At 42.4% G+C, this 24,773-nt stretch overlaps 1 protein-coding gene across 14 annotated transcripts in view; it reads left to right on the plus strand.

Moving 5' to 3' along the window:
- CARMIL1 (capping protein regulator and myosin 1 linker 1) overlaps window positions 1-24,773 on the plus strand; it is a 434,292-nt gene that overhangs the window by 233,277 nt on the left and 176,242 nt on the right. For all 14 annotated transcript variants that reach the window (XR_002178325.3, XR_002178324.3, XM_073810414.1 and 11 more), the window contains 3 exons: window positions 6,002-6,052; window positions 11,207-11,266; window positions 20,721-20,842. Coding sequence is in view for 12 of the 14 variants with exons in the window: in XM_019945109.3 (XP_019800668.1) it covers window positions 6,002-6,052; window positions 11,207-11,266; window positions 20,721-20,842 (233 nt within the window). In the remaining 2 variants the exon portion in view is untranslated. The remainder of the gene's footprint in view (window positions 1-6,001; window positions 6,053-11,206; window positions 11,267-20,720; window positions 20,843-24,773) is intronic.

The raw sequence follows: 24,773 nt of genomic DNA on the forward strand, positions 1-24,773 counted from the left end.
AGCACCAAGGTAGTGCACACTACCGGGAAACACTTCCTGCTAAATCCAAGAGGAGTTTTCCTGCGCGATTTCCCCCCTCACCTGCTAGAAGCCATGTGTGTGTGTGTAAGACCTCCAAGGCCACAAATCCTAGGGCATCTTGGCCCCAAACAGGAAAGCTAGGAGATTGAGTTCTTTGGGGTTCTCAGCATGGATGTGTCCCCATTTATTGGCCCAGTTTGGGTTGATAAAACAAAAAGCACGGGCTTCCCTGGTGGCGCAGCGGTTGAGAGTCCACCTGCCGATGCAGGGGACACGGGTTCGTGCCCCGGTCCGGGAGGATCCCACATGCCGCGGAGCGGCTGGGCCCGTGAGCCGTGGCCGCTGAGGCTGCGCGTCCCGAGACTGTGCTCCGCAACGGGAGAGGCCACAACAGTGAGAGGCCCGTGTACCGCAAAAAAACCCAAAAAACAAAAAGCACAATTCTTGGAATGGTAGCATTCATAGTTTTGCACACTTGCTTCAAAACATTGCTACGCTCTTGTGCTCACAAGTGTGCATGGTGTTGGGAAAGGCTAGGTCAGCGTTGGAGAATTTCATCCCTTCGGCTCCATCCCCTTCAAGGCTTTCTAAGAACAGTCCTCATGCCTCTGGAGATCTGAGCTGATCACCAGAAGTGGGGACCCGCCAGCACAAAGCTTGTGCCTTCAAAGCCTGGGTGTGTCTCTTTTCAAACAGATGATTTTGGCCTGTGTCCAACTTCTGAAGGACACTGTGTACCTACGCGGCCTTTCAAATATTTCTAAAGAAAGGGAGTTGGCATGCAGGGCCACAGATTGTGAGCGCTGTTGTTGCCAGAGTGAAAGCGGAAGTGATCATTAGAACCTCACGAACCTACATATGGTCAAGAGTTTGCTCTTTACTCGAAAGGTGAATCCGTGTGAACACCCTGGGCTTTTTCCTCTCTTTTAAAAAATATATTGAGCCAGTTAATACCTTGTCAGTGGCCCCTAGCAACCCCCTGGTGACTTTCCAGGAGAGGGCAGATCAAGAGAAGTCAGGTAGGTCACCTGATGCCTCGGCTGCTCGTGGGAGACGTTATTCTCCAAAACGTGACGCTTGTAAACGGGCGGAAAGGCCAGCCCGCGCCTCGCGCTGGAGATTGCTGGCGTGTGGCAGTTATGTGGGTGCCTGTTTTGAGATTAGATTTTAGTAACTAGATTCACCCAGGGGACCTCGTAATCACTTAATTACTGATGTGCTCGTTGTATAATAATGTCAAAAGGTGTCTTGTCATTTTTATTTCATGGTTTTTTCAAGTTTCTCTGTGACTATGTTCCAAATGAAATACTCTTTGAGAACGCATAATTTCTCCTGTGATGGGTGCCTGTTGTTTTGCAATGGGCATAAATAAGATACAAGCTCTCAGTGATTAGCAGAGAGAAAGCGCTGGGAAATGGGGGCAGAGTGAAGCGGGTGGGGAGCCAGAGGAGGGAAAAGAGAACGAGAAGATGGGTTGGGGCATGGTGGGGATAGCGGAGGCCGTAGCAGAGAGGAGGGATTGGAGGGAGGGGTGGGGAACGGGCAAGGAGAGACACAGGTAAGCTGAGAGATACACGTGTAGAATCAAGTAGACAGATCCAAATAGAGACTCACAGAGATTAACCCGTGATCAGAGAGAGACAGAGACAGACACTGGTCTGGACAGACAGTAGAGACTGGTCCTTGTTCTTACGATATGCAAATATCCATCATCTTATGGATGATGCTGTTACCTGTTTGCTTCTTTCTGGCTTTAAAGCTCTATGACTCATCTGTGTTTGCATGTGTGCAGACTATTGAGGAAGCTGGTTCTTGGACAGGTGAGATTTGACAGCCCTAATAAGTAATTAGCACAATCTCTGGGGCCAGACCCTCTGGGTTCGAATCCCAGCTCTGCCACCTACTTGCTAGGTGACGTGGGCAAGTAATATACTCTCTGTGTGTCTCAGTTTCTTCTTCTTAAAATGAGATTAATAATAGTATCTAGCCCGTAGGCTGCTGTGAGGGTTAAAGGAGATGATGTATGCAAACCTATGAGAACATGGTACCCAACATGTATTGACTGGTATTACTGCTATGCTTGTAAAATGATCCTGGATGTTGTAGGACCAATTTTCCTTTGAGGGAATGTTCACAGAGCTAAACATATTTTTCTGACTACTGAAGAGGCTGTGTGTTCCTGCCTGGGGCTTTTGGCATTGACCCTTATTGCCGTTTGAGGAGAGAGTGAAAAGGTAATACGCTGGGAATAAGGAGTTGCCTCTTCTAGTCCAGCTCTGGCACAAACTATCTACGAGATGAGTTTCTTTGGATCTGCTCTCAGATTATAAACTCTAAGGGGGTCTTTCACTAGGTGATTGATATTGAGTCCTTTCTGGCATGTGAGTTTTATGATTTGACTCTGTGTAAAGGTTTTGTGGACTTAAGATTCTTGAAAAATCAGGGATTGATCATACAAGCACCCCTGGAAGAAAGAAACGTGTGTGCTGCCACTGTACCATTGACCCTTGAACAACATGGGTTTGAACTGCAGAGATCCACTTTTATGCAGATATTTTTCAGTGGTAAAGACTGTAGTACTGACTAGGTGGTCTGTGGTTGGTTGAATCCTCCAATGTGGCCGAACTGGGGGTATGGAGGACCCACTCTAAGTTATATGCAGACTAAGCCCCGAGTTGGTCAAGGATCAACCATAGGTAAAGAGGTGAGGAGTCTGGCTTCCTATAGCCATGCTGGTCATCACGACTGTCAGCGTTATTTCCTTCTTTTTCTTTTTTCCTTTTCCCCTGGAGGAGGAGCAGTGTTTGAAAGGATGCCACATCAAGATGTGCCGTGGAATGGAATATTATTCAGCGGTAAAACAATGAAATTGGCAACAATGTGGATGGACCTAGAGAATATTATGCTTAGTGAAATAAGTCAGACAGAGAAAGACAAATGCTGAATGGTATCACTTAGATGTGGAATCTAAAAAGTAATACAAATGAATGTATATGCAAAACAGAAACCAATTCACAGATATAGAAAGCAAACTTGTGGTTACCAAAGAGGAGAGGGAAGTGGGGAGGGACAAATTAGGGGTATGGGATTAGCAGATACAAATTACTGTATATAAAATAGATAAGCAACAGGTATATACTGTATAGTACAGGGAGTTATACTCACTATCTTGTGATAATCTATAATGGAGAATAATCTGCAAAAATACTGAATCACTATGCTGCACACCTGAAACTAACACAATATTGTGCATCAACTAAACTTCAGTTAAAAAAAATGTGCTGGGCTTCCCTGGTGGCGCAGTGGTTGAGAGTCCGCCTGCTGATGCAGGGGACGCGGGTTCGTGCCCCAGTCCGGGAAGATCCCACATGCCGCGGAGCGGCTGGGCCCGTTAGCCATGGCCGCTGAGCCTGCGCGACCGGAGCCTGTGCTCCGCAGCGGGAGAGGCCACGGCAGTGAGAGGCCCGCGAACCGCAAAAAAAAAAAAAAAAAAAAAAAGTGCTGTGGGACAAGGTCTTAGTTCAGAGAAGGCAAATTTTTCATCCTTTAAGATGAGTCCTGATCTTGTAATTTAGTCACAGATAACCTGTTTGCCAGACCTAAGCAAATGAGAACACCGGCCACGCCTGTCTCTGGCCCCCTTTTATCTCCCTTTCTATTACTGTCAGGCCTCTTCTGACTGTCTGATGTTCACCACTGAACCCTGTGTGTCTCACGGAACAAAACTGCCTCTTGCCTTTTCCCCAAAGGCAGCCAAACTCTACTTCCCTGGGTACTGCTGTCTTAGTCAAGGCTTGGCTAGCGTAGGTGACTTGAAAAATTTAGCTCTCTGTGCCATTCTTGGATTTGAAAAGAGAATCTTTTAAACTACTGGAATGTTGAGGAAGATACTGTTTGAGCTGGGAGCTTTGTGAATCCCTTCCCAGTCACAGGTGGCCCTGGGCTCTTACCCTTCTACCCCAAATCTAACTGAAGTGCCAGGGGCTAGAGACCAGGAGGCAAGATTGGGTTAGAATGTGTGAAGGTAGTGTAATGGTGAAGAGCATAGGCTTTGGAGTTGACAGACGTGAACCCTACTCCTGCCCTTGGGTTATATCACAGAATCTGTTTATTCATCTGTAAAATGGGGGTAATAATGATAGAGAATATGGTTGTTGGGAAGATTAAATGAATCAGTGTATCCAAGGATGTTTCCCCATTTATGGCCCATAGGGAACACTTGATAAATGGTAGCTACTACTCAGGGCTGGCTTCATGGGCATGTGACCTGTACAGGTGCACGGGGCACTGCTCTCAGAAGGGCCCTACGCTTGGGTAAATGCTTTCTGTCTCTGTCTTTAAAATTCTTCATAATTTTTGAACAAAAGGCCCTGCAGTTTATGTAGCCAGTCCTGCTACTTCTGGGCTGCAGTTGACCTCCACTCACTCATCTGACCCCACTTCTTACACGCCTCTCCCCTCTCTATTGCTTGTTGCTCCCCCCGCCCCATCTCTGAAGGGCCTGAGTAAAAAAAAGTAAGGATCATTCCTTTGGGAAAAGAACTGTGGTTCATGGCCTAAGAATATTCAAATATAGATGTCTTTTGTTGACTCCACTTTTAGAAGTCACTTATTAATGGTCTTTTAGAGCACATCACCTCTAAAGTCAAGTAGCAAAAATGAACCCAGGTGGAAAAGGATCCCCTGAATAACTGTGATTGAAGGCATCTGGGTGGAAAGTCTTCAACGGGCCGTGCCCCTCTGTCTCTGCCTTCCCTTTGCTCGTTATCAGACTCTCCCAGCCAGTGTTGGGCTACCTCTCTTTACCATCTGTCTCATAAAGGGTCCTGACTTGAGTTATTCCCAATAGCAGTGACCTCTGATTATTCAAAGAAGAGTTACCTAGAAAATATACTGTTTCTGTTTAGAGTTGGGAGCCTAAAGAGAGGCACAGGGCAGGCTACAGGCACACGCATGGCCTCACCTTCTGTGTGTGAATGAACACGATGAGCCCTGGCTTGAATCTGGATAAATCCTGTAGCAACTTGGGCCTCAGTGGCCTTGACTTATGATTTCTCAAGTTGTGTTCAAATCTAGCATTCTCAGACTAGCACATACTTATCATTTGCTAAATATCAACTTAGTGACAAGCAAGTTGTTTGGAAAATCAAAGACAGGTCTCCCATCAGAACTTGAGAAGTGCTGGAGTCCGCCTTCTTTATTGCAAAGGCCCCCGAGGCCTGCCCGGACCTCCGGGTTGCAGAGCGGCACGTTTAGAGATTAAGGTTGGTAGACTGGGATCTCTGCTCCAGGTAGGAACTAGGAGTTCAGCCTAGTTCCAGCCCCTTCGTATTCACAAGGGCCCCTGCTGGGCAAGAGGTGCCTATAGGCATATGGGACCCCATGGGCTATCTATATGTTCTTAGCTGAGAGCTGGAATTGGTAAATGTTCTCTCTAGGACTGAGAGAGGCATAGCTGAGAAGCAAAGTCGGGGTTGACTTCTTGGGAGAGTACCCTGTTTTGCTGCCTGTGTGTCATGTAAATGTTACCAGTCAGTGGACAGAGAACAGGAGGCAAGAGGGCAAACGTGGGTGGCGGTTGTAATTTGGAAAGTGTGAATGAGTACTTGGCTTCTTCATTAAATTTGCTGTTGATATAGTGAGGCTCCTCCTATGGATAAGATATCTGTATTTTAATATCTCAGACACCTGTCTTGCTTACTCAACTGGCGTAATCTGTGGCTCCTTTGGGCTGCTGACTGGTTGCTCGTCTTGAGATTTTGCAGGTGATTTGTTTGATATGGCCCTTCATACAGTGATTCTTAGAGTACAGCTAGTAATCCGACGAGGCCAACAAGCTGTCCCAGGTCACTTATTCTTCTTACATGTCAGGAACCAAGCCTCTCGAGGCTTCAGTATCGTTAAAGTCCTGCGGGTCACACCAAAGCCCACCAGCTCACTTTTCGGTACTTATACTGATGCGGCTGCTTCTGTCTTACAGGTGCTTACATCATGCCGAGCCTTCCTTGTCACAGCACGAATCCCCACCAAGGTAAGTGTTGATGAGTTTCCTCCTTCCAACACACACACACACACACACACACACACACACACACACACACACACTGCAAAACGCACTCGCTTCTCAATTGCGTACACTTATGATTTAGGCCAGTGTGTCCAGAGTTCTCTTTGCACAACCTTATTTTCCTTCCTTCTCCCCAGAAAGCACCTAAACGTTTCGTCCTTTGTTCCCTCTCTGTGTTAAAGGCATCCCAAGAAAAGTGGCGAAGCATTTCATGTTCCATATCCCCGAGGCTTGTGGATTTTAGTTATTTTTCTCTCTCAACTGGGGCAGGGTTTACACTTTCTTCAAGTCTAGTTCTTATTTCTTTGGGTCCAGTAACGGCCCATTTTTCTAAGGCTTTGACACGTGGGAAATGACCTTCATAACTCTACAGAGTGCATTACCGGGAACGTAGCCACCTAGCCCTCATTCATGGGCAGACTCTGGTGTTGCCTATGAAAAATAACACGGTGCCACTTGGTTCCTTAAAAGATCTAACATTTTCCATAAGATGTCCTTCGTTATAGGGTGCAAATTAACATTTGAACTGATAGCTCATGAATTAGGCATCATAATTGCTTCTTTTATTTTCTTTATGGTAACAGAAAGGTGTTGACTGATTTTATAGGATATGAACTCACCTGCCCACAAACCCATGGAAAATGGGGAAGGTTTGGGAGACGCTTTCAGCCTTGCTCCTATGTTTGTGCTGCAGTGTTATTTGCTCATTTTCTCAGTCCTTTCTTGCTTCTTAAAATTCAACATGTAGCCACTGTCCTGTGAATACCTACTTATGTGCTGGACACGGTGCTGTAATGCAGTGGACCTGGTAGGACTGACAAACTAATGATTTTTGTTGAACTTTGAGAAGGTACCAACCCACTTTTTTTGCTAGTCAAAGGCCATACTGCCTTTTTTCTTTCTGATCATACAAATGCTAAATTTTATAAAGTTTCTCCGAGGAATGAGGCTTTGTATTATCCCACCCCTTTTGATAATATAAAGTGAGTCTTTATGTTTATAATGTGTTATAAGTGAAATCAGTCATTATATAAATGGTGTTGGACTAAATTACCTATATGCTAAAGTACCTGAAGGCAGGATATAAGGAAGTGTTAACCATTATCCCACTGGTGAAAAATTAATTGTGGAAGGAAATTTTATGGGCTTGAGAAAATAGTCAAGCAGCCTATTGAGTAGAAGGCTCCTGAAAGATACGTTTACCCTAATTAAAAATGTTTTGACACAGCAGAAGGTGTATTACCTCTTGGGAAGTCATCTGCCTCCCTTCCGTTGCCCCCTCCTTGCTCTGCCCCTGAGGGAAGGCCCAGCTTCATCCCAAGATGTATATAACATCTCACATCGGCCTGGCTAGGGCAGTTTGGACATTGGTGCTGATTTCTGATATTGTCAGCATCACAAATAAAGGCAGATCTTCTTCCAAAGTGACCTGCCTGCAGAAGGCTGGTTTTCGTGTGTCACAGTGCACCTTGGCTAAGAAGCAGAACCGGTGTCAATGACATTTTTCTGGGGAAATAATTATATTCAGAACAGTAATGTATGTACAACAGCCCCGATTTTCACATAGGTTTCTTCTCTTTTATTTGGGGGCTGATTAATTAAACATTTTCTTCTTTTGTCCTTTTATTGTTAAATGTACCACATACGCAGTCAAATGCACAAAATAGAAATGTATATCACCGTGATTAATTGCAAAGCAGATACCTCTGCAGTCACACGCAGATGAAGAAGTAGAACTTTGCCATTCCCTCCAGAAGGGGGGATGAGGGGGGCGGGTGATTGTCAAATCAGGGAAGGGTCTACAGAGAAGCTGGGCTGCAGGATCAGCCTGCGTCAACCAGGCAGATAAAGGGGTCTCCTGCTGGTCAGAGGTTTAGCAGTTTGCAAGAGCACAGTGTGTTTGGGGAGCTGAGATGTGGGCCCAGGACTGAGTAGGAGGCTGTGGAGGGAGGGAAATTGGTCAGAAAGATGGGCAGTCGTGACATGGGTTGCTGCATGTGGAACAGTTGGAGTTCCCGAAGGAGCATCACATAATCACATTTAGATTCGCTCTGTTGCCTCTTGGGTGGGGACTGTCTTGCTGAGGGTAGAGGCGGACCTTGGATGATTCCTTCCTCTTATCTAACTGATCACTTGTATCTGTGGTTCTCTCTCTCTCTTTTTTTTTTTTTTTTTTGCGGTACGCGGGCCTGTCACTGTTGTGGCCTCTCCCATTGCGGAGCACAGGCTCCGGACGCGCAGGCTCAGCGGCCACGGCTCACGGGCCCAGCCGCTCCACGTCATGTGGGATCTTCCTGGACCGGGGCACGAACCCGCATCTCCTGCATCGGCAGGCGGACTCTCAACCACTGCGCCACCAGGGAAGCCCTGTGGTTCTCTCTTAAAGATGTCCTCAGGTCTTCCTGCAGCCTGCCTGTGTCTCAGCTTCCTAACTAGTCCCCCTGCCCCTCCTGCCCAGTGACATTCTTTAAACTGTCTTCCGGGTGGGCTGGAGTCAGGAGGGTCAGTGGTGGGAGCTGAGAACCAAGGCCTGTTAAAAAGAGCCATGGGTGAGATTAGAGAGAATGGCTTGAACCTTGCTGTGATGTCGGTCAGTGTGTCTCCATATCTCCCCTCCTCACCATTGATAAGAACCAGGGCTCCGATGAATCGCGTGCTCAGCCTGGCCCCTTACTCATCCCTGGAACTGCAGGGTCTGCTTCTCGTTTCTGTCTTGCCCTTGTTCTTTGAATGCCTCTCTGCCTTTGCAAATTCTTCTTCTGATGCCTGGATTTCCCTTTTCACTCCTTCTTTCTTTGACACACTTGAAGTCATTCTTCAGGGCCTAGCTGGAATGTCTCAGTGCTTTCCTGGTTCCCTGGCACTTTGCTTATTCCAGGGACAGCACTGAGGTGCAACAGAAGCATCCTAACTGACCTCCAACTAACCTCCCCCAGCCAAATTGACCAAAGCTGCCCATGCTAGTCCTGATACACTGACTGATGCCAGCTGCATCTTCAGAGCCGCTAGGTTATAAGGGACTGTAGCTGTTTACACCTGTTCCCACCAGTTGTATGAGATGCCCACCAAGGGTCAGTGGTTTGCTTCCAAACCTATTCATAGCAGTTATAATTACAATAGTAAATTGTTAAAAAGATATTTTACATATCAATGAAATAGGCTGCAAAAGGAGAGAGTATCTGTGAAATACTGAATGTTGGTAAAATAATTCACTTTAAAAAATTACTGTCTTGTTAAGGACCGGACAACTGTTAAAGGCTGGGGGGTTGGGGGACATAATAATCTAGAGAACTTATGCCCTCACATTGCTTTCCCAGTGTCTTCAAGCTCTCACTCCATTTTAAAGAGCTTCAGTTGGAAGTTGTGTGTCCTGCATTTACGGGTGTGGTCCACAGAGGAGATGCCACTGGAGGGCCAGACAATGGGACTTGACTCAAAGAAGAAAATTTGGCATTATGTCCAAGGCTAGCAGATGAAAGTGTTTATAAGTTTTAATTTGAAATAAATGAAGGTAGAGAGGTACTGTTTTTAGAGAATGATTCCCTGCTTGAAATGACTTTTCAAAATCCACCAAGTATAGATCTTGATAATGATAAGTAAGAAGACATCCACTCTAATGGAATGTTTAAAATGTGCCCCCGATACTGCATGTAACCATGGGAGGACAAGATAAATGTCTCATTCCTCTTTCCAGTCCTGGCACACAGTGGGCCTTCCATAAATTCTACTGGTTGGCTGTGTGAATGACGAAAGAATGAATTATCTTTCTACCTCCAGCCCTCATCACCATCCTGGGGATTCAGGGGTTCTCTGTTCTAAAATTTATCTGATCAGATGTGTAAAGGTACAACATAGCACCAGCAGGCAGAACTAAGGGTCCTATGGGTTTGGTTCTGAATGGGTTCTTTTTCCATTACATTGCTAGTTTTTTTTTTTTTAATTAATTAATTTATTTTTGGCTGCATTAGGCCTTCGTTGCTACGCATGGGCTTTCTCTAGTTGCGGCGAGCAGGCTTCTCATTGCGGTGGCTTCTCTTATTGCAGAGCATGGGCTCTAGGCGCGTGGGCTTCAGTAGTTGTGGCACGTGGGCTCAGTAGTTGTGGCTCGCGGGCTCTAGAGCACAGGCTCAGTAGTGGCAGCGCACGGGCTTAGTTGCTCCATGGCATGTGGGATCTTCCCGGACCAGGGCTCGAACCCGTGTCCCTTGCATTGGCAGGCGGATTCTTAACCACTGCGCCACCAGGGAAGTCTCCACATTTCTCGTTTTAAGACGAGAGGGTAAAATAAACTGATCCAACTCAGTTCTTCATTGTCTTTAGTACCAGGCCCTGTGACTGTTTGTACTGAGATGAGAGACTGAAAAACTGGGAGAAAGATTAGTGGCTGTTTTCCAGGAAAAATAGGCAAAGAGTGTGAGACTAGAGGTATTTTGAAGAAAAAGAAATGCTGATTACAGGAGAAGTGAGGAAGGGACACTTGTTATTAAAATGGAAAGGAAATAAATCATCATTTATGTATATACACACAGAGAGAGAGAAGACTTTAACTATGTGTGTTTCATTGAAACACAGATTAAAATTCCTAAATATTATATTCTTTTAAATCCATTCAAAATATGAACTTTAATGAAAGACAGTGGAAGGAAAGATGACTCCAGTAAGTGGTCAGAGGGTAACCCAAAGAGGTAAGGGTTTAGAGAGAAGGGAAAACAAACATTGTCTCTATCCTGATCTGATTTGCTGAAGCGACATCTTGAAATAAGAGAAAAAAAAGTCTATTTAGATGACTCCCTTCATCTATTCATTTCTCAGTAAATAAATACTGGAGTAGAAGTACAGAAACTTTCCATTGGGTTTGTCCTTGGATGAAATTTAAAAAGTCAGACTTGGAGTTTCCTTTTAGCCCTTTGGGAAAGTGAATAATGCTTTTCCTGAAATATGCTAGATCAAGGTCATGTTGTATTGAATGTATGGAGATATTAAACCAGCCTACCTTGAGAAGATGCCCAATGTTTTGTTTGCACTGGACTGTTTCTAATTGTAGCATTTTTACTTTGAATTATAGGTTTTAAAACCCTCATTACAGGTCTTTATTTCCCCCTCCTCCCTCAATTGCAGCTCGAGGTAACCTTCAGCTACCTGGAGATTCACGGTGTCCTGTGCAGCAAGCCAACTCAGGTGGGTGTGAATAACCTGTTTGTCATTACTGCAAGGTCAGAACCTTTCTTGAGTTTCTGACACCAGCTAATACCTTCTATTTGGTTCACTATTGAAAGTTTCTTGAGATAATGTGGAAAAACAAGGTAAGGGAAAATGGAAGTTTCTGCATGTGAGACTGAACAGGGGTTAGGTGGGAGGGGGCCGGGAATTTGTGATAAGGGAAACACGTTCTCCATAACTCAATTTGAAAAGAACAGTTAGCTCTTACGTTACCTGGCCATGTAAACATGAGAGTACCGTTCCTTAGAGATGTTGTACAAGTTACAGCAGTAACATTTCATAGCTGTTCTACAGTAATCTGTAAGATCTTTCTGGGAATAGAGTGATAAGTGAATCTTTTGGTATTAATAAAATGTAGATTTTTAACAACAGCTTTATTGAACTATAAGTAACGGGCAGCCAACTAAAGTGTACAGTTTGATAAGTTTTGACATGCAGACCCTTGAAACCATTACCACAGTCAAGATGCTGAATATACTCATCACCTCAAGGTTTTCTCAGGCATCTTAGTAAACATTCCTTCTTGCCTCCTCATTCATAATCATCTACAGGCATCTGCTCTCAGCACTATAGATTAGTTTGCATTTTCTAAAAATTCATACGAATGGAATCATACAGTGTGTGTACTATTGTCTGCCTTCTTTTAGCCAGTGTAATTATTTTGAGACTGATTAATTTTGTTGCATGTCTCAATAGCTCATTCCTTTTTATTGCTGAGTAGTGTTCCATTGTATGACTATATCACAGTTTGTTTATCCATCACCCACTGATGGACATTTGTGTTGTTTCCAGTTTTTGGCCGACAAGCAAAGGTGCAATGAACATTTATTTACAAATCTTTGATTGGACATTGGCTTTTATTTCCTGTGGGTAAATATCTAGGAGTGGAGTGGCTGAATTGTATGTATGTAAATGTATGTATGTATATAGTATAAATGTGTATGTAAACTTTTTAAGAAGCAGCTAAATTGTTTTCCGAAGTGGTTGTACCACTTTACGTTGCCACCAACATCGTGTAAGAGTTCCAGTTCCTTCACATCCTCCCAACACTGGTATGGTCAGCGTTTTAATTTTTTGCCATTTTAATAAATTTGTAGTGCTTTCTCATCTGTAGTTTTAATTTGCATTTCCCTAATGACTAAAGATGTGTGGAGCATCTTTTTATCTGCTTATCTGCTGTCATATATCTTTTTGGTTCAAGTGTCAGTTCAAATTTTTTGCCATTTAAAAAATTGAGTTGTTTTCTTATTAAGAGTTCTTTATATATTCTGAATACAAACCCTTTATCATATATGTGATTTGTACATATTTTCGCTCAGTCTGTGGCTTCTTTTTTCATTTTCTTTACAGTGCTTTTCAAAGAGTGGAAGTTTTAAATTTTGATGAAGTTCAATTTATCAGTATTTTCTTTTATGGATCATGCTGGTATCATATTGAATAAATCCTTGATTAACCTAAGGTCACAGATGTTCTATGTCTTCTGGGAGTTTTATAGCTCTGAGTTATACATTTAGGTCTATGATCCATTTTGAGGTAATTTTTGTGTATAAAGCAATATGTGGATCAGTTTTTTTTTCCCCATTATGTATAGTATTTTTACTTGTTCAAGTACCATTTGTTTGAAAGACTGTCATTTCCCCAGTGAACTGGCTTTCACTTTTGTTGAAGATCAATTGTTCACATAAATGTTGGTCTATTTCTGGACTCTGGTCCCTTTAATCCTGTCCCTTTGGTCTATTTGTCTATCCTTATGCTGCTCTCACACTGTCTTGATTACTGAGGCTGTTATAGTAAGACTTGAAATCAGATAGTGTGAGTCCTCTAACTTTGTTCTTTTTCAAAGTTGTTTTAGTGATTCTAGGTTCTTTGCAATTCCATATGAATTTTAGACTCAGCTCAGTTTCTACAAAAAGGTCTGCTGAGATTTTCATTGGGATTATATTAAATCTATAAATCAGCTTGGGACGAATTGACATCTTTTTTATAAGATTTTTTTTGCGGTACGCGGGCCTCTCACTGCTGTGGCCTCTCCCGTTGTGTTGCACAGGCTCCGGACGCGCAGGCTCAGCGGCCATGGCTCACGGGCCTAGCCGCTCCGCAGCATGTGGGATCTTCCCGGACCGGGGCACGAACCCGTGTCCCCTGCATTGGCAGGCAGACTCTCAACCACTGCGCCACCAAGGAAGCCCAGAACAGATACTCTTGATTTACTTCTATCTTTGAGAGAAAGCATCATTCTTTTTCCATTAAGTGTGATTTTAGCTGTTGGTTTTCATAGATGCCCTTTATCTGCTTGAGGAAGTTCTCTTTTATTCCTAGTTTGCTGAAAGTTTGTATTAGGAATTATTGTTTTATACGATTATTGTGTGCTTTTCTTTTGTTAATATGGTAAATTTTATTGATTTTTCAAATATTAAATCAACCTTTCCTTCCTGAGATTAACCCCACTTGGTTCTGATGTATTGCTCATTTTATATATTGTTGGATTTCATTTTTTAAAATTTCGTGAAGGAACTTTGCAACTATGTTAATGAGACTTATTGGCTGTAATTCTCTCTCTCTGTCTTTTAAAATGTTTTAATCTTCTTTCTGTATTAGAGCAATCATGGTATCATGGAATGACTTGGGAATTAGTCCCCCCTCTTCAATTGTTTTTAGAAAATTCTGTGTAGTCTTGGTGTTAATTCTTCTTTAAATGTTTGGTTGAATTTCCAGTGAAGTCATCTGGGCCTTGAGTTCTCTCTTAGGGAAGGTTTTTAACTACAAATTCAGTTTCTTTAATAGATATGGATACATTCATATTTTTTTTCTTGAGTGAGCTTTGGTAGTTTGTTTGGTAGTTTGTGTTTCCTAAGAAATTTATACATTTCATCTCGCTTGTCATATTTATTGGTATAAAGTTGTTCATAGTATCCACTTGTTATCCTTTAAATATCTGTAGAATATCATTCCTGATATTGATAATTTGGTTCTTCTCTGTTTTCTTTTCCATGTCAGTCTGGCTAGAGGTTTATCAATTCTTTTGATCTTCTCAAAGAACTTTCTTTTCAGTTGCATTAGTTTTTCTCTATTGATTTCATTGATTGTTTTCTATTTCAGTGATTCTTACTCTGATCTTTTTATTTCCTTCCTTCTACTTATGTTTTTTTTGTTTTTAAAACTCTAAAGAAAATGTGTGTGTGTGTGTGTGTGTGTGTGTGTGTGTGTGTGTGAGAGAGAGAGAGAGAGAGAGAGAGAGAGAGAGAGAGAGTGTGTGTGTAGTTTGCTGATAGCATTCGTAAAAGAAATTGTCAAAATCATCACTTTATGTTGATTGAGATTACATACAAATCCTTGGAACTTTTCCATAGTCCATCTTAGAGCAATGTTTTATCCTATGTTTATCATTCTCCAAGAACTGGCGTTTGGAAGAAAAATTACAGCACCATATATTTGCCCAAATGGGCAAACATATGCAGGAGTGAGTGATAACTCATGAATGATGACATAACCAGGGCCTTCTTGATGGTCTTAATTCAGGAATGTTTATGTTTATGATTTCGGGGTTGGGATGGGAATAGAAGGGCGCTATTGAAATGCCAGTGCCAAGGTTATATTCAGAATATGATTAGACTGTGGTATTTAATTATGAGAAAGGATGTTGATATAGCAAGACTAATTTTCCCATGTGGCTGCTGGAACTGCTCTTACCACACTTGTGGTCCTGTCCGTTCAATATGTCCAGCATTCAGAGGAACTGGGTGTAAAGCAATCCACCTTAGTCCCATGGAGCTGTGGTTGTAAGTGCCACAAAAATAGCGCTACAACATGACCTCAGTTTGACTTTGTCCCATGGTACGGACCTTGGGAATGAAATTACTATATAGTGAAACAGTGGTACTACTTCACAGAGGAGCTAGCAATCCAGACACTTGGAATACGAGTCACTTAGTGGTATTCAAAATTTGATGTTTCAAAATTGCCTATGGTGCTTTTTAAAAATACTCATACCTCAGCTATTGGGTTTAAGACAGGCTACAAGGATGTATTGTACTACATAGGAAATACAGCCAATATTTTCTAATAACTATAAATGGAGTGTAACCTTTAAAAATTGAATAAAAATCAAAAAGATACTGTTACATCCAGCAGCTCTACCCCACCCTGCTGCCACACACACACACACACACACTTTCTCACTCTCTCTCTCTCTCTCTCTCTCTCACACACACACACACACACACACACACACACACACTCTCTCTCTCTCTCTCTCATGACAGTTAGGCTTCGATATGTCTGGGGTGGGCATTTGATTCTGTTGTGTTCCAGAGGTTGAGAGTGAATAACCTGTGTAACCTCAGGACCCTTGCTGTCTCTGGTTTTGATTTTCTCTGATGTGAAATCATAAGGATGATCGTGTCTGCCTGTGGCACTTGCAGTCTAGCCTCGATTAGAACATTTTTTTTCTGATGTTCTCTGGGGTTTATTAACTTCTCTGTCATTGCTATTTTTATCATTATTTCATTACAGTTTGTAAATTCCAATAAAATGCCAGGGGGTACACACAATTCATGGTATATGAGTGAGAGTGAGTGAATGTGTTGTTGAGTTTGTGAAGTGTGATTTTACTGTTGCTCTTTTCCTCTTTCTTGTGAAAATGGGGGAGACCTTCATCTTACTTTACAAGTCTCCTTGCCATCACACTTTCTGGTGTTCAAGTTCTCTTGCTGTCACAGTCAATAAATAGAGACCAACAGTTGTATAGTTTTATAGTTATAGAATTTTTGGACCTTTTTTTGTACAACTGAAGTACCTGCTAAAAAATTTTTTTTTAATTATAAGTTAATTATTTGCTACGTCATAGAACGATTTTGGTAAACCACCCCTGGCTGTTTTTGTTAGAAGAAAGAAAAACACTTTACAGATCTGTTGGCTGGGGTTTAGTAAAAAGTGCTTTTCTTGGACTTCCCTGGTGGCGCAGTTGTTAAGAATCTACCTGCCAATGCAGGGGATAGTGGTTCGATCCCTGGTCCGGGAAGATCCCACATGCCGTGGAGCAACTAAGCCCATGCGCCACAACTACAGAGCCTGTGCTCTAGAGCCCGTGAGCCACAACTACTGAGCCCACGCACCTCAACTACTGAAGCCCCCGCACTGTAGGGCCCACATGCTGCAACTACTGAGACTGCGTGCTGCAGCTACTGAAGCCCGCGGGCCTAGAGCCCATGCTCTGCAACAGGAGAAGGCACTGCAAGTAGAAGCCCATGCACCGCAACAAAGAGTAGGTCCCGCTTGTTGTAACTAGAGAAAGCCGGTGCGCAGCAACGAAGACCCAACGCAGCCGCACCCCCCCCCCAAAAAAAAATACAAAACTTAAAGGTTAGTCAGGTGGTTCTACCTTAAAACAAGAGGCAGAGTGGGCTTGGAAACTTGAGTCTTAAATAGGATACTAGGGCTTATATCACTATTATTTTAAATGTGTATTGGTTGTCATGAATTATGTTCTGCTAGGTGTCTAAGCAAAAATTGTTTCAAACATTCTATTTTTCCCCAGCGGAAATAGGAGGGAAAGAGATATTTGAGAGGGAGTTCTTTTTCCTGATGAAATGATTTACTGTGTTGGTCTCACCTCTATCACTTTGTTGTAATTCTTTACATTATGCAAAGGTGGTGACACATTATGCAGGGCTGGATGAATGCTTTTATGTGAAGTTGAATTTAAAGGCCTCATTTCTTCCCACCTGTCACCTTTTCTTCTTCCGTGTCATTCTATTCAATCCTGTGCAATTAAGGATGATTAGATGTTAAGATTAAGTGGAATTAGAATAAGCTAATTACTAATTACTCATACCCAAACTGTGAACTGAATAGGTGCACTAGATGTGAAGAAAGAAGAAGTACCTTATAGTGAAAAATATAATTACCTGTGGTGGGAAGGTAGGGGGTGGGGTGTGGAACATAGATAAGGTGGCTGCATCCCAAAGTATCTGGCTTTTTAAAACATACATTTGCCCAGATAGGTGCCTATAAAATATCTGAGCCTCATTTCATAAAGCAGTTTTAGTCTTACTTAAGACACTTCACTGAAGTGTTGCATCAGTAAATACCTCCAAGTACAATAATGCTTGCTGCCTCTTTGGGGGTAAACATCTCTTGGACCAGCTTCTACAAGACCGGGGCAATCTTTTGTCTAGAGAATTTCAAAGGCAGTGCCATTAATTCCTTGAGGGATGAATGTGCTGAGAATTAGGATTAAAAAATGTTTTTTATATAGGGAGCCAACTAACTGGTACAAAGGTGGTATGTATTAAATACCTGTTAACAGATTCTCCTAGGGGTACTTACGAAGAAGTAACATTTTAAGGACTCAGATCACTGAAGTCTTTTTCTTTGATCTCATCATTTTGACAAATAGATTGGATTGCTTGTTCTTTTAACATAAACACTCTGAAAGACAGATTATTTTTTTAAAATTCAGCTAATCATAGGACAACCTAAAGCAAATCTAAAAGCTTCTTTGTCAATCCAGTTGGCTAATCGCACATTAAGGGTAGTGTTTCCCCATCATATTTTTGTACAAATTAAGTAACAACAGGAGGTAAATGTATAAGGATATTTGGATGCAGTGATCATCAAAAGGCCTGAATTGTACATGAATATTTTTGAGATCCAAGATAATAAATAGTATTTTTTTTTAAAAAGAGTGATTGAAGTCAGTTCTTTTTATTTGGAACGTGTTTATAATCAACCTGTCTTCCCTTTTGTGACCTGCCCTTTTTGTTAGGTTGTTTTATACTTACTTGTAAGACTAGCTATATGACCTCAGTTCAGCATTTTTGGACATCTCCAGCAGTTACTATAGGAATGAGTCTCGCCTAGCATGAACGTTATTACTTTGTTCCCTTTGTATAATCCTTTCCAAGTATCCTGTCTTCTTAGAATAGTTGAAGCTTTTATAAGCACTGGATTTTTCTTTTGTTATCAGGCAAAAGGTTTCACCATTTTACTTAAACATCTCATGATGTGTCTTGTTTTTAAAACACATTTTACAAAAAAGTGACTATTGGGTTATCCTCCGGTGCTCACTGAAGGAGGTATTCTTACTTACACTGGATGCTAGGGATGTGACAGACTTTGTAAGTCAAGATGAAATCTTGGTAAAAGGAGAACTCACCTGCAAATGTGGCTATTCAGTTTCCATCACCGGGGGTGGGGGTGGGGGTGGTGGTCTGTTTGAATCTGCAGTTTGGCCCTTAGAAACTTGCTTCAGTTTCTGGACGTTTCTGACAAACTAACCACCCTCTACCCAAACAGTTCTTTCAGTCTTAAGGTTAAGAGCATTATTTTAAGGAAGTGCTTCTTAAGAAGCTGGTATTGTATTAGTATCTATCAGCGTGAGTACAGAAGTTCCCCCTTAACCGCAGTTTCACTTTCTGTGGTTTCAGTTACCTGTGGTCAACTATGGTTGGAAAATGGAAAAATCCAGAAATAAACAATTCAAAAATCTTAAATTTCATGCTGCTCTGAGTAGCATGATGAAATCTTACGCTGTCCTGCCCCTTCCCACCCAGGACTTGAATCATCTCTTCATCCAGCGTTTCCCACCCGTTACTCATTTAGTAGCCAGCTAGGTTATCAGATCTGCTGTTGTGGTATTTCAGTGCTTGTGTTGAAATAACCCTTATTTTACTTAATAATGGCCCCAAAGCACAAGAGTCATGACACGGGCAATTTGGAAGTGCCAAAGAGAAGCCATAAAGTGCTCCCTTTAAGAGAAAAGGTGAAAGTTCTTGATTAATAAGGAAAGAAAAACATTTGTACGCTGAGGATACTAAGATCTATGGCAAGACCGAATCTTCTATCTGTGAAATTGTGAAGCAGGAAAAAGAAATTTGTGCGAGTTTTGCTGTTGCACCTCAAATTGCTGAAGTTATGACCACAGAGTGTGATAACTGCTTAATTAAGATGAACAAAGGTATTAAAGGAAATCATCAACAGAGTGAAAAGACAACCTATTGAATGGGAGAAAATATTTGCAAATGATATGACCGATAAGGAGTTAATATCCAACATATATAAACAGCTTATACAACTCAACATCAAAAAAACAAACAACCTGATTAAAAACTGGGCATAAGACGTGAATAGACATTTTTCCAAAGAGGAAGTGCAGATGGCAAAAAGACACATGAAAAGATGCAAAACATCGTTAATCATCAGGGAAATGCAAATCAAAACAATGAGATACACCTCATACCTGACAGAATGGCTGTCATCAAAAAGAACACAAATAACAAATACTGGCAAGGATGTGGAGAAGAGAGAGAACCCGTGTACGTGATTGGTGGGAATGTAAATTGGTGCAGCCCCTGTAGAAAACAGTATGGAGGTTCCTCAAAAAAACTAAAAATATAACTACCTTATGATCAGCAGTTTCAGTCCTGGGTATATATCCTAAAAACCCAAAAACACTAATTTGAAAAGACACATGTACCCCAGTGTTCATAGCAGCACTGTTTACAATAGCCAAGATATGGAAGCAGCCTAAGTATTCACCAACAGATGAATGGATAAAGAAGATGTGGTATGTGTACACACACACACACACACACACACACACACACACACACACACACACACAGAGGAATACTACTCAGCCATAAAAAAGAATGAAATTTTGCCTTTTGCAGCAGCATGGTTGGACTTGGAGGGCATCATGCTAAGTGAAATAAATCAGACAGAGAAAGACAAATACTGTGTGATACCACTTATATGTGCAATCTCAGAAATACAACAAAATAGCAAATATAACAAAAAAGAAAGACTCACAGATATAGAGAACAAACTAGTGGTTACCAGTGGGGAGAGGGAAGGGGAAGGGGCAATGTATGAGCAGGGGATTAAGAGGTACAACTATTAGGTAGAAAATAAGCTACAAGAATATATTGTACAACACAGGAAGGAATATAGCCAATATTTTTATAATAAGTATAAATGGAGTATAAACTTTAAAAATTGTGAATCACTATCTTGTATACCTGTTACTTATATAATATGTACATCAATACTTCAATTACAAAAAATGGAAAAGGCATTAAATTTATACAGTAAGATGTTTTGAGAGAGACCACATTCACATAAATTTTATTATAGTGTATTGTTATAATTGGTCTATTTTATTATTAGTTAATTGTTGTTAATCTCTTAGTATGCCTAATTTATAAATTAAACTATCACAGGCATGTATGTATAGGAAAAAACAGCATATATAGGGTTCGGTGCTATCTGAGGTTTCAGGCTTCCATTGGGGGTCCTAGAATGTTTCCCCACGGCTAAGGGGGGACTGCCGTATATAGTTTACATTATTTAAAATAAAAAAATCGAAGGCATTGGATCCATTATTAAGCAGTGTCCAACCTGGTTGTTGCAGATGGTTGTGGAAACTGAGAAGTGCAGCATCTCCCTGAAGATGGCATCACCTGAGGACGTGAGCGAGGTGCTGGCACACATCGGCACCAGCCTGCGGAAGATCTTCCCTGGCTTCTCCCCATTGTGAGTTCTCCCGCGGGAGGGTGAGGAGAGCAGAGACCTGGTCTCTCCCTCAAACTGAAAACAGCCTTTCTCTTGCCCCTTCACTTGGTTCCTCTCTCATACTTTCTTCTTCTCTTAAACATTACATGTTACAACCCTCTCTCAAACCTTTGTGTTTTATGTCTGAGATTTTCTGTATGGCTGCTCTTTATTTTTATACTTTTTGATTCAATTTTTTTAACATCTTTATTGGAGTATAATTGCTTTACAGTGGTGTGTTAGTTTCTGCTTTTTAACAAAGTGAATCAGTTATACATATACATATGTTCCCATATCCCTCTTGCATCTCCCTCCCTCCCACCCTCCCTATCCTACCCCTCTAGGTGGTCACAAAGCACCGAGCTGATCTCCCTGTGCTATGCGGCTGCTTCCCACTAGCTGTCTATTTTACGTTTGGCAGTGTATATATGTCCATGCCACTCTCTCACTTTGACACAGCTTACCCTTCCCCCTCCCCATATCCTCAAGTCCATTCTCAAGTAGGTCTGTGTCTTTATTCCCGTCCTACCCCTAGGTTCTTCATGACATTTTTTTTTCCTCTTAGATTCCATGTATATGTGTTAGCATATGGTATTTGTCTTTCTCTTTCTGACTTACTTCACTCTGTATGACAGACTCTAGGTCCATCCACCTCACTACAAATAACTCAATTTCGTTTCTTTTTATGGCTGAGTAATATTCCATTGTATATATGTGCCACATCTTCTTTATCCATTCATCTGTTGATGGACACTTAGGTTGCTTCCATCTCCTGGCTATTGTAAATAGAGCTGTAATGAACATTTTGGTACATGACTCTTTTTGAACGATGGTTTTCTCAGGGTATATGCCTAGTAGTGGGATTGCTGAGTCGTATGGTAGTTCTATTTGTAGTTTTTTAAGGAACCTCCATACTGTTCTCCATAGTGGCTGTACCAATTCACATTCCCACCAGCAGTGCAAGAGTGTTCACTTTTCTCCACACCCTCTCCAGCATTTATTGTTTCTAGATTTTTTGATGATGGCCATTCTGACCGGTGTGAGATGATATCTCATTGTAGTTTTGATTTGCATTTCTCTAATGACTAATGATGTTGAGCATTCTTTCATGTGTTTGTTGGCAGTCTGTATATCTTCTTTGGAGAAATGTCTATTTAGGTCTTCTGCCCATTTTTGGATTGGGTTGTTTGTTTTTTTGTTATTGAGCTGCGTGAGCTGCTTGTAAATTTTGGAGATTAATCCTTTGTCAGTTGCCTCATTTGCAAATGTTTTCTCCCATTCTGAGGGTTATCTTTTGGTCTTGTTTACGGTTTCCTTTGCTGTGCAAAAGCTTTTAAGTTTCATGAGGTCCCATTTGTTTATTTTTGTGTTTATTTCCATTTCTCTAGGAGGTGGGTCAGAAAGGATCTTGCTGTGATTTGTGTCATAGAGAGTTCTGCCTCTGTTATATGGCTGCTCTTTAAAGAGCTGGAGTGATGAAGGGATTTGGCAATCCTCTGACCTCCACTCCTAAGACTAAAACAGAAGCCTTTTTAATGTAACCTGAGATTTACCCTAGTGTGAATTTTACTCACAGCTATTAGCAGAATGCCAGGAGCTGCATGCTTTGAAAGGAAGGCAGTGAGTGTTAATGAAGAGTGAGAGTGCTTCATTTTCCTTATTTTTTTCTGTTCAGTAAGAGGAAACTTAAAAAGCCAAAACTGAACATCAAAATTAGCCTCTTTCATTTTCCTCTCACGTTTCTGGAATACACATTAAGGATATGAGTACATTTTGTCTGTACATGTCCTCATATTTTTTTTTTTTGTCAAGCATTTTAAACCAGGATTCTGTGCTTGGGTAACAGAGTTTGAACATAGGGAATGTGTAGCTTGTTGGAAAGGGGGAGATAAATTGGCTGAGGTGGAAAGGCAGAGAGATCCTTATGTCAGAAAGTTCCCTAAAATAATAGCGCATATTCAGAATACCTTCCTGATGGAAGAAGATGATACACAGATTACAGGAAATCCCTGCTGAGGAAGCCATGAAACCTCTCATAGAGCACAGAGATGGGTAGCTGTGTGCCTTGGTTGGTGGGGGCCGGAGGGGAATTCGGGGCACTGTTGTCCTTCATGGAACGTGTCCCTACACTGCTGCTGCCTGTAAATTAGGAGGCAAAGCAGCAGGCAAACCCGGCCTTCGTGTCTTTCAAACCTTTTTGGTGAGCGGAAAGTGGCTTCTGGGGGATAGGAGCTTCCCTTCAGTCTCTTCGGCTTCAGGAGACCTGCTTGGTCCTTCTCACAGCTCTTCCCTGGTCCCTTCCCTCCCTTCACACACCACAGTGGAGGGGCTGGCCCTGTGCTTTCTGGCTGTTCAGAAAGGGCTTCCTCCTTCCTGCAGCTGAAGTCACCTTGTGCTGCTATGAGGATCCAGGTAGCTGGTTGCCGAGGGAGCTAAGTGGTCCCAGCCCCGTCCCAGCGGAGTGGAGCGGGGAGCTGGGGCTCCATCTCCATTCTGAGGTGTCTGAAAGGCCGGCTGTCTCTGGTCTCGTGTGTGTGGAGGGGACGCGAGGGCCGGGATGGGTGTTGGGATGAGGTGAGGCATGGCAGTGGGGAAGTACCCAGAGCAAAACAGCCTCAGGAATGCTTTCCATACCATCCTTAGAGCCGCCAGAGAACTGTCCGGGGTAATCAGGAGATAGCAGTAATTACACAACCCATTTTCCTGAAACTGCACTTGAGTAATGTGACTTTGGACACAGGGTTCCTTCCAGAGCGTCTTTCCTTTCATTCCAAATCAACACCGATGGAATAAGAAAATTATTAAGTACAGCCTTATTCAGCAAGGGCTTATAAGACCCTCAGAGTGATAGTTAGAATCTCTGTTTTCTTTAAAAGGCAACTTTGTCTAATGCTCTAGGGATTTGTCGTGGGGGGGAGATTATCGGTTTTATTTTTGGTTTGGATTCTCCCATTTTTTTTTCCTGGAGAAAGTTGTGTACGAAAAGTGCTTTCTCTTTTCTCTTCCATTTAACTTCTTGTTAAAATGTTTAGGCAGCAAATATTAAACCACAAGTCTTAAATACGCAGCCCCATTTCTAGAGAGGCTGTTACCTCTAGAGAGGTTTCTAAATCCATGACCCTCCACCTCACCCTGATTTTCATTTCAGTCCCCCAGCTGCTTCTCAGGCATCTCCACAAGGATGTCCCCACGCACCTCACGCTTCGTATGTCCCAAACGGAACTCCTTACTGTTTCCCCTAAAACCTCCCCGTATTGGATATTCTATCTCAGTGGGTGGCTTCTTCATTTGCATAGTCTCCCGAGTGAAGAGCTGAGCTGCTTTGACTTCTTGTTCCTTACTTGCCCATCTAATTAGTTGCCAAGCTCTTTTGCTTCTGTCTTAATAGCTCTTTGGTCCTTTGTCTTTCTTCTCACTTGCCCAGTGCAGCATCTTTCTAGCTAGTTTCTCTGTCTCTAGTTCTTGCCCTTCCAACTGATCTTCCGTACTGTCACCAGAATTATCTTTCCATAATTCACATAGTCTCTATTCCTTGCCTAAGTTCTTTTTTTTTTTTGCGGTACGCGGGCCTCTCACTGTTGTGGCCTCTCCCGTTGCGGAGCACAGGCTCAGCGGCCATGGCTCACGGGCCCAGCCGCTCCGCGGCATGTGGGATCCTCCCGGACCGGGGCACGAACCTGCGTCCCCTGCATTGGCAGGTGGACTCTCAACCACTGCGCCACCAGGGAAGCCCCTTGCCTAAGTTCTTTAATGGCTATCCTTCCTGATAAAATCCAAAATGTGTAGCCTGGCATAGAAAACCACTGCCGTCTTGCCCCATAGTCCAGCCTGTTGTTGAACACATCAGCCTCTTTTATATTCTCATGCCTTTTATATAGGCTTCTAATCCTGACAGACTCCCACTCCAAAAGAC

This window comes from Tursiops truncatus, chromosome 10 (assembly GCF_011762595.2).
Source record: "Tursiops truncatus isolate mTurTru1 chromosome 10, mTurTru1.mat.Y, whole genome shotgun sequence".
Classification (NCBI taxonomy): domain Eukaryota; kingdom Metazoa; phylum Chordata; class Mammalia; order Artiodactyla; family Delphinidae; genus Tursiops; species Tursiops truncatus.